At 36.1% G+C, this 10,880-nt stretch overlaps 1 protein-coding gene across 1 annotated transcript in view; it reads left to right on the top strand.

Moving 5' to 3' along the window:
* Nucleotides 1–10,880, top strand: part of LOC107553777 (leucine-rich repeat serine/threonine-protein kinase 1-like) — an 89,558-nt gene that overhangs the window by 26,392 nt on the left and 52,286 nt on the right. The window contains exons 12-17 of the mRNA XM_016236084.1: nt 1,794–2,008; nt 3,866–4,030; nt 5,173–5,345; nt 5,439–5,559; nt 5,834–5,993; nt 8,650–8,926. Of these exons, the coding sequence (XP_016091570.1) occupies nt 1,794–2,008; nt 3,866–4,030; nt 5,173–5,345; nt 5,439–5,559; nt 5,834–5,993; nt 8,650–8,926 (1,111 nt within the window). The remainder of the gene's footprint in view (nt 1–1,793; nt 2,009–3,865; nt 4,031–5,172; nt 5,346–5,438; nt 5,560–5,833; nt 5,994–8,649; nt 8,927–10,880) is intronic.

The raw sequence follows: 10,880 nt of genomic DNA, 5'->3' as shown, positions 1-10,880 counted from the left end.
AGGCTAAATATAAAGAGTAACATGTGCTGAGTAAAGTTGCAATAAACTAATTTTAAAACAATTAAGAAAGAAATAATGAATCAAAATGGAGTTTAAAGCCAAGTAAAGGAAAACTTTAACCAAAAAAAGTTCATACTTTACAATCAGGTCCCATTAGTTAACCTTAAAGGCTTGTTCACACCGGGACGAATATCGCGCGACGTTTAACACCTCGTGACTAAACAAAGGGCGCCAATGTGAGTGTGCACACCGATGCGCAAAACGCGAGGCGTAAAAGTGGCATTTTTTAAAAACTGCCTAGGGCTCGTTTTTTTGGTTTGACGCGGCGCGTTAAAAACTCGCTGACCAATGAGATTGGCGCTTTTGTTCACATGCCTGGAGCTGCTGAAGTTACCGTAAAACACGACTTGGTGACGCTCAAGCACAAAACGGTCTTGCCGAGCACACATTGATACCTAATGACGAAGAGGAAGTAAGTAGACCAAGAAGATGCATCGAGGCAAGATGAATGTAGAGCTGCTGGTCTCATTGGTGTCTGAACACAAAGAGCTTTATGACAAACGCGACAGTGACTACAAAAATCTCGATAAGAGAGAGTTGTTATGGAGAGGAATTGCAGATCAAATAAGATTCAATGTGTATTTCTGTTTTTCATGAAGCGCCATCTAATGTCAGGGAGTGAATTTGCACGTTCACGCGGCTCATCGCCAGCGAAAATCGCTTGGGTATGAACACAAAGATGCGTCGAAAAACGCTGGCGATAAGCGCGCGTGAGAATCGTCCTGGTGTGTACGAGGCTTAGATAATACATTAATACATTTGTTACATGTGTTTAATAATCTTTGTTAACGTTAGAAAAATGCTATTATTATTATTAACATAATATTAACAGATGCGACTTTTGATTTTTAATAATGTAATGTAAATTTTAATAAATGCTTAAGGAGCATTTTTTGATTGTTAGATCATGTTAACTATGTTAACAAATGGAACCGAAAAAGAAATAAATGAAGTCTTTTAAGAATTAAACTATTTAATTAAAGATAAAAAACAAAGATAAAAAAATAAAGATAAATATGCCACTATAAGTAATAAGGAATATGTAGTGTAGTGATGGAGACATTAGTTGCGTCTGACCTCGCATACTGTCCAGTAGGTTCTATATTTGGTTTGATACTTCACAACCGTTAAAATGTACATACTATATGTGATCCTGGAGCACAAAAGCAGTCTTGAGTCGCTGGGGGATATTTGTAGCAATAGCCAAAAATGCATTGTATGGGTCAAAATTATTGATTTTTCTTTTATGCTAAAAATCATTAGAATATTAAGTAAAGATCATGTTCCATGAAGATATTTTGTCAATTTCCTACCGTAAATATATCAAAACGTAATTATTGATTAGTAATATGCATTGCTAAGAACTTCATTTGGACAACTTTAAAGGCGATTTTCTCAGTATTTAGATTTTTTTGCACCCTCAGATTCCAGATTTTCAAATAGTTGTATCTCGACCAAATATTGTCATTGTATTATCAATGGAAAGCTTATTTATTCAGATGATATATAAATCTCAATTTCAAAAAATTGACCCTTGTGACTAGTTTTGTGGTCCAGAGTCACATATAGTATGAGTATGGGTAGTATGAATGAAATTCAGATGAAACCTCAGAATCTCACTGGAAGCAGTAGGTCATCCGGGTACTTTTCCTACAGTTTTTCAAATGCTGTGAATTCAGACATTTACAAGTAGGCATATCCGGATGCAGCGATTGACTTGTGTGCGTGTGCAGGTCCGGCTGCGGTTCTGGCGTATCTGCGAGCGGAGCTGCGAGGAGCAGAGCCTTGCAGACTGCTGAAGCTGATGGTGGTGGGTCCTCCACGGCAGGGGAAGAGCGCTCTGCTGGAGGGGCTGCAGACGAGCAAACCCTCATCCTTCATCAACACTGACCGCAGCATCCACACGTCCGGCTGGGATCTGGAGCGACCCGGAGGAGTGAAATCTGCTGTAAGAGCCCTCAGTCCACACACACACACACACACACACACATATCAGGGTTCTGTGGGTCTTAAAAAGTCTTAATTTGTCCTTCCACAAATTATAGCCTATATCTAAGGATATCTTAAGGATGTCTAAACATACTTGAAAAAAGATCATTTACTTAAAATCATTTACTTGAGATGCAAAATGAAGATACGAAGTCTTGTTTTCTGAGAAATTTATCAAATATTTATGCATTTAGCAGAATGCATAATATGTAAATGTTACTTGTAAAATCAAAAATGCATATGTAAATGTAAATCTTAAATATATTGTACATACGTATATTTTGAAAAATACAACTAAATGTAAAAATTACATTTAAAAATATGTAAATTTAGATGCATATTTTAAATATAACATCTATAAATCATACATTTAGCAATAAATCCATATCTAGCTCAATCTTTACATAAATATTCAAACTATAAATTTAGGATTGACAGTTACTCACGTAGCAATTCAACAATTATTAAAAGTCATGAGTTTCATAGTAGATTCATAACTTTGCTGCCATAACAGTCAGTATATTTCTGTGTATTGGTGAGGAAAGCAACTGAAACACACAGTGGACAAATGAAGTCATATTATGTGTGTGACTTCATCGTTTGAGCTTTTACTGAATTGCCAGTCTATCTGATTGTTTTCAGGGCGTTCCTTCAGATGGGTTTGTCCCACAATGCTTTGCTCACGGGAAGCGAACAGCTATGTTTGCTTTAACCCTGTAAAAATGACCAGACAAAAGTAAGGCAGGATAAAAACCTTTAGAGCAAGTCTGAGAAAAAAAAAGCGAAACCATTAAAGTGCCAACATTTTGACCTCCGGGTTTATGAATGAGTAGCAGCTCTGGTATTTCCAGCTGACCTTTGACCCTGAGCTCCATTTGTGGCCTTACATGTTTTTTTAGCATGAGTTAACAGTGTTTCCATTCTCATCATGAGTCCTGAGTCATAGCCAGACGTATAAAACCCAAGAGAGTGTTTCACACACACACACACACACACACACACACATGCACTGATGTCCTATAGGCCTGTTCTCATAAACATACACACACTCAGACTGACCTCTTACACGTATATCATGGACAGAAGCAAATGTATACACAAGCCCAGGAGATCTTGCTCCACGTCGAGCAGCTGTGAACACTTACTCCACCGCTGACTCACAGCGAGAGCCTTTTTTGTGTGTGTGTGCTTTTTAAGATTTGCTTGAGTAATGTTTATGGTTGTTTAAAAGAAAGGTTCACCCCCAAATTAAGATTCTGTCATTATTTACTCACCCTCAAAGTTGCATTTCTTTACAATGAAAGTATTTTTATTTCATATTTTATTTTAAGTTTTCATTTGGAAGCCGTTTCAGCCACAGAATTAAAAAATACAAAAAGGTAATTGTGACTTTTTATCTCACAATTCTGACTTCTGACTGACTTTGTTGCCATGCTGAATTGGTTTCTCGCAATTCTACATTTGTATCTCGCAATTTCCATGTTTGTATTTCACAGTTTCACTTTGTATCTCATGATTTATCTCATGATGTATTCCGCAATTCTGTTTGTGTCTCGCAATTCTGAGTTTGTATTTCACAATTCTGATAAAAGAAGATTGACGAGAAAAAAATTCTCAATTGTGAGATAAAAAAGTCGCAATGACCTTCTTTATTATTTTATCCCGTTGCAGAAACAAGCTTCCATAGCTTCATAATAGAACAAAGTAAACCATAGTTTCACCTAATTTCACTTTAATTTGTCCAAAAATGCCTTTATCAAAGTTATTGAGTAATGTTGTCAATATGGTGTTATGCCTGTTTCTTCTGTGGATCCAGGTTGATTCAGTGTCCTTCAACGTGTGGGATATTGGTGGTCCGGCCAGCATGTCGACGGTAAACCAGTGTTTCTTCACGGATAAGGCTCTGTTTATGGTGATCTGGAATCTGGCTTTGGGAGAGGAAGCCGTGGCCAACCTGCAGTCCTGGCTGCTCAACATCGAGGTCAGGAAACTCTTAATAAAGTTTGTTTGTTAATATGTATATTTAGTTGTGACGAGTGGGGGCGGGGCTGAGAGCCGTGGGAACGGAGCGAGGCCGGTGGAGTAATTGATAATGCGCGACACCTGCACCACTCACCGGTCTCGAGTCCCACGGAGGAGCTCCGGAAGGATAAAAGGAGGAGTGACGACAGTGTTGGAGGAGAGGAGGTTTATTTTATTAAAGTTTTTAAAGTAATAAAATAAATAAACACAAAATGAAAGTAAAGCGGCAGCCCCTCGCGGGTGACTGCCGCCCACAAAACACAAAATAAAATCCAGGCCTGGTCCTCTCTCCTCCAACACTGTCGTCACTCCTCCTTTTATCCTTCCGGAGCTCCTCCGTGGGACTCGAGACCGGTGAGTGGTGCAGGTGTCGCTCATTATCAATTACTCCACCGGCCTCGCTCCGTTCCCACGGCTCTCAGCCGCGCCTCCACTCATCACATTAGTATTGAACTATTATTCATGGAATAGTTCAATAATAATGAACATCATTTTGACATTGCAAACTAAATTAATAATGTTTATATACTGATTGATTTGACAATAATTAGCAAGTTTATTTATTGAATAGTTTAATGATAATAAATGCCATTTTGGCATTGCAAATAAATACATTTTTAAAAAGTGTATTTATTTGTTTATTTATTTTATTTACTTATCATAGATCATAACATATCATGTCATTATTTATTTATTTACTAAACAAACACTAAACAAATTGTTTATTTATTTATTCATGCAATAGTTTAATGATGACAAAGTTAATTTTGCTATTGCAAACTAAATGAATAAAGTTCTTATTTTTTATGTGTGTATATATATATATATATATAAGGTCAACTAAAATCTAAATATAGCCTGTACAGAGTGAAAGTGAGCATATTTGCTAATACAGCAAAGGCAAGTTGGAAATTCAGGTGTGGGCACTGGTAAAAAAAATCCTTAATGACGAAAAGGGAAAAACATCTATATAAACACTACATATACAAACATAAAACACTCTCTTTCCAAACACAAAGTTGGCATGAGCTTTTCATCGTGCAAGTAATTTTTTTAATGGACTGGTTTTATAGCATGACCCTGAATGTGTTTGTGCTCCAGGCTCGCGCTCCTAACTCTGCTGTCATCGTCGTTGGGACGCATCTGGACCTCATAGACACTAAGTTTCGTACGGAGCGCGTCGCCACACTGAGGGCCTACATTCTGGCACTTTGCAGAACCCCCTCGGGCGCGCGGGCCAGCGGATACCCCGACATCACATGGAAACACCTCCAGTTAGTCTCATTATCATAACTTCAGCTTACTTTCCTTAATGGAAAATCTGTTTTGGATGGAAAAATGTGGAAAAATGTGTGGTTGTTCGGCAGTGAGGTGTCGTGTAAGACGCTGGAAGGCATGGACGGACTCAGGAGGCTGTTGTTCCAGGTCGCTTGCTCCATGAAGGACATCAGCAACCCTGCTAGCTGTCACAAACTAGTGGGAAGACTGGTTAGTGTTAGTTAAGCCTGTATGTATGGCATGAATGACAGTTGTTTCTGACATCTATTCAGTAAGATGTAAAAGCTGACATGAAACATACTGCTGTTCCACCGCAAATCTTCAGTATGTTTTTTCATTTATTCATTTAGCGGATATTTTTATTCAAAGCAACTTAAAATCAGGAGAAATACAAGAAAAATCATGAGCGTGAGGAGGCTATGCTGCAGTATTATCTTAGCTTCTTTCCCCATGTGTTGATGTCTGTTTTTGGTGTTTTACACAGATCCCCAAAAGTTACCTGACCCTGCAGGAGGCCATAAAAGCAGAACGTCTGAGAAGAGATGAAGTGGATGAGGTCCAGTACCTGATGGACTCAGAACTGGAGCAGATCATTGAGCAGAGTCCTGCCAGTGATATCAAAGATTACGAGGATCTGCAGACGGGTAATGCAAAAATAAAAATAAATGATGTATATTTATAAATGTAATAAATTCATATTTATAAATGTATTAAATCATTTATTTTTTATTTTTTTATATATATATTAAATATTTAAAAAATATATTTATTTTGAAGATACATATTTTTATATTTCTGTTCTATATATATATATATATATTTAACATATATGAAGTATTTATTTATTTATTGAATTGGTCAGAGAGGTAGTGCAGCTTATAAAAATAATTTCAAAAACTAATATGTGTTTTAAAATGTATCAGTATATGTCGGTATGTTTTTTTTATTCTTTAATATACATGTTTATATTTATTTTCTTAACTTTAGTAAAAGTATTTATATGTATTGCATTTTTATTTAATTAATTTACTTTTATTGTATTGACTCCATTAAGCACTATTAAGCAGTTCATGTTTTTCCAATTCTGTTTTTTATTAATATTTTGAATCAGTTTTAATTGTTTAATACATTTTGTTTCAATTTTAATTTGTTAAATTTTAAGTGATTTGTGTGTGTGTGTGTCATTTTTAGTAGTTTTTCTTTTCATTATGTCTGTATAGCTTTTAATGTTTTTATTTCATTTTCTTTTTTTTATTATTTTAGTACATCAACTTAAACTAAATTAAAATGAGAAATGTTGCCTTGGCAACTACCTGAAATAAAAAAAGTTGTTTTATATTTTAATGTAATGTAATTCAATTAGTAAATTTATATTCTATATATATATATATATATTTAACATATATGAAGTATTTATTTATTTATTGAATTGGTCAGAGAGGTAGTGCAGCTTATAAAAATAATTTCAAAAACTAATATGTGTTTTAAAATGTATCAGTATATGTCGGTATGTTTTTTTTATTCTTTAATATACATGTTTATATTTATTTTCTTAACTTTAGTAAAAGTATTTATATGTATTGCATTTTTATTTAATTAATTTACTTTTATTGTATTGACTCCATTAAGCACTATTAAGCAGTTCATGTTTTTCCAATTCAGTTTTTTTATTAATATTTTGAATCAGTTTTAATTGTTTAATAAATTTTGTTTCAATTTTAATTTGTTAAATTTTAAGTGATTTGTGTGTGTGTGTGTCATTTTTAGTAGTTTTTCTTTTCATTATGTCTGTATAGCTTTTAATGTTTTTATTTCATTTTCTTTTTTTTTTATTTTAGGACATCAACTTAAACTAAATTAAAATGAGAAATGTTGCCTTGGCAACTACCTGAAATAAAAAAAGTTGTTTTATATTTTAATGTAATGTAATTCAATTAGTAAATTTATAGCGTGAAACATTCTAGATCTTTATATACAGATAAGAATTGCCCAGCATGTTAGTTATGTCATTATTTATATTTTTTCTATCTGTGCATCTGCAGTTTATTTCTTATGGTGGTGCACTGCTGCCACATATATTATTTTTCCACTCAATTAGCCTTTTTCACAAAAATCGTAAGTTACGTCAGCGCAGGGTAAAGTTAGTTCCGTTACAGGTCTGCGCCTATTATATTAGTATGCCCTTTTCTCAAATAATGCTTCTTACCTTTTCTGTTTTGTCTGTTTTCCAAGTTGTTGTTATATAATCTACAAAGAAATAACATTTTACTTGTTAGTAACTTATATGGCCACTCAGACCTCTGACTCGAGAGATAATATGCTCAATATAGCGCCGGTTGGTTTCTATTCTCCATCTCCGAGATCCCTTTTTATATAGTTTTTGATCTCCGGTACATTTGAGCATATTATCTCAATTTACCCTGTAATTTCCCTCGAATCACCACATGATAATTTACTTAAAAATGACAACATTTATGTCCAGATGCACATTTTTTCCAAGAATACATTAAACAATTCTAACTGAGTCCGGTTGAAGAATATTAAACTCAACACAACAACGTAATCTGATACAATAGGAATAAAGTCATGAATCCGAGTCATCTCTTGTTTAATATTTATTTCCCAGGGCACATTATACAACGTGCATTTAAACCATCACGTTAATAATGCAAAGGAGAGCAAGTAGAAAATACAATATTACTTTAATAATAATAATAATAATAAAAACGCGAAAAAATGAATGTGGAGAGTTATAATGCACAGCCAGCACCAAATGGACAGAAAGGCAAAACTGAATTATAACTGCCACCATTTAGAATTAAACAAACTTGTATTTGATGACCCAAGCTGACACAAAAAGTTAATTGTGAAATGTTTGCGCTTTGTAGAGTAAAGTACCGGCAGTTCAAGCATTTTCATAATCTCTAATTTTCTAAAAAAGACTTCTCAAACTCATTCTTGTTAAGTACAGCCGCAAAAAACTTTTACCCTGCAAGCGCCAATCCGGAAGCCAGAAACACGAAAGTGTGAAAAAGGCTAATTATGTCATAATAACGAGATGTAATTTAAATAATATATTTTCTTGTAATAATGAGATTGTTAAAACAACGTTTTCTCGTAATAACGACATATTGTGTCAAAAAGACATCTTATTTAATTTACAGTTCCTCAAATTAATTTATATAGTTGACTTCTTTGCAACCCATTTGACTTCTGTAATCTGGTGTATTTCCAAGTGAAATGGGATTCAGTGGGCTGAGTATAGCTGCATTAAAGCGGTTTTCTTTGTGAATCACACAGCGATCAATTTCCTCATCGAGACTGGCACCATGCTACATTTCTCCGACACCAGTCATGGCCTGTGTAAGCTCTACTTCCTGGATGCTGTGTGGCTGTCCGAGTGTTTGGAGCGGATCATCAACCTGAGGGGCTCACGCTCTGTGGCCCGTAATGGGGTCATCAAGGCCGAGGACCTGCGCATGCTGCTGGTGGGCACCAGATTCACCCAGCAAACAGAAGAACAGTACTTCCAGTTCCTGGCTAAGTTTGAGATCGCTCTACCAGTGGCCAGCAACAGGTAAAAACTATGGCTTTCTGTTCTTTGTAACTTCAATATATTTCTTAATTTATATGAAGTATGTCTGTCTGTCAGTCTCAGTCAGTCTCTGTCTGTTTGTCTGTCTCTGTCAGTCAGTCAGTCTCTGTCTGTCTGTCTCTGTCAGTCAGTCAGTCTCTGTCTGTCTGTCTCTGTCAGTCAGTCTCTGTCTGTCTGTCTGCCAGTCTTTGTCAGTCTCTGTCTGTCTGACTGTCTGTCTGTCTGTCTGTCTGTCTATAAGTCTCTGTCTGTTTGTCTGTCTCTGTCAGTCAGTCAGTCTCTGTCTGTCTGTCTCTGTCAGTCAGTCAGTCTCTGTCTGTCTGTCTCTGTCAGTCAGTCAGTCTCTGTCTGTCTGTCTCTGTCAGTCAGTCAGTCTCTGTCTGTCTGTCTCTGTCAGTCAGTCAGTCTCTGTCTGTCTGTCTCTGTCAGTCAGTCAGTCTCTGTCTGTCTGTCTCTGTCAGTCAGTCAGTCTCTGTCTGTCTGTCTCTGTCAGTCAGTCAGTCTCTGTCTGTCTGTCTCTGTCAGTCAGTCAGTCTCTGTCTGTCTGTCTCTGTCAGTCAGTCAGTCTCTGTCTGTCTGTCTCTGTCAGTCAGTCTCTGTCTGTCTCTGTCAGTCTCTGTCTGTCTGTCTGCCAGTCTTTGTCAGTCTCTGTCTGTCTGTCTGACTGTCTGTCTGTCTGTCTATAAGTCTCTGTCTGTTTGTCTGTCAGTCTCTGTCAGTCTGTCTCTGTCTGTCAGTCAGTCTCTGTCTGTTTGTCTGTCTGTTTCTGTCTGTCTGTCTGTTTCTGTCTGTCAGTCTGTTTCTGTCTGTCAGTCTCTGTCTGTCTGTCAGTCTCTGTCTGTCTGTCTGTCAGTCAGTCTCTGTCTGTCTGTCTGTCTGTCTGTCTGTCAGTCTGTCTGTCAGTCTGTCTCTGTCTGTCTGTCTGTCTATCTGTCAGTCTGCCAGTCTCTGTCTGTCTCTGTCAGTCTGTCTCTGTCAGTCTGTCTCTGTCGGTCTGTCTCTGTCTGTTGGTCTGTTCTCTGTCTGTCTGTCTGTCGGACGTTCGGCTGGTCAGTCGGTTGGTCGACAGTTGTTGCAACATTTATATTTATTTTCTTCTAAACTTTAATATATATTTTAATCTATCTGAAGTATTGGGTTTTAAATGTTATTTATTGATTTGAGTGATTGATTGAATGACTCATTGTTAAAATATTGCTATAATATTTTTAATAACATACATATACCATAATTTGCAAATAAATTCTTTAAAAATCCTACAATGTGATTTTCTGGATTTTTTTTCTCATTTTGTCTCTCATAGTTGAGGTATACCTATGATGAAAATTACAGGCCTCTCTCATCTTTTTAAGTGGGAGAACTTGCACAATTGGTGGCTGACTAAATACTTTTTTGCCCCACTGTATATATATAACATTTTCTTCTTAACGTTAATACATATTGTAAACTAAAATAAAGCTGCAGTCCGTAACTTTTTTTGGTTAAAAATGATCCGAAATCAATATTTGAGCAAGTACATAACCAGCCAGTGTTCAAAATTATCGCCTTACTTTAGCCCGATTCACAACGGTTAGTTTATAATAATGTTTTCTAATTTGAGTGGTACGGGTAGGTTTTCGCGGGAAATTCGAGCATGGCACTGCGTCATTACGTCATGTCTGTAAACATAAAGAAGTTGTCCCAGCTACTAGGCTATCGCATGTGCGGATCCTGCAGGTGGTCAATCGTTTATAGCCTTTTCTCACAGCAGCCAGAATAATTAAATGTTTCATTTTGATGGGAGATTGTAATCCATAAAGGATTATGTTTTTATGAAACACGTGAATGAAATTAAATTATATTCCAGTTATAAATGTGCTTCTGATTACAGATAGCATACGTGGGATTACAAAGATTTGTATTTTAAAGAAAACCAGTTCGAAGGGAGCAAAATTTG

The sequence above is a fragment of the Sinocyclocheilus grahami genome, unplaced genomic scaffold (assembly GCF_001515645.1).
Source record: "Sinocyclocheilus grahami isolate Dianchi unplaced genomic scaffold, SAMN03320097.WGS_v1.1 scaffold481.1, whole genome shotgun sequence".
In the NCBI taxonomy this organism is placed as follows: domain Eukaryota; kingdom Metazoa; phylum Chordata; class Actinopteri; order Cypriniformes; family Cyprinidae; genus Sinocyclocheilus; species Sinocyclocheilus grahami.
The sequence above is the reverse complement of the archived record's forward strand: the minus strand, read 5'-3'. Positions and strand labels throughout refer to the sequence as shown.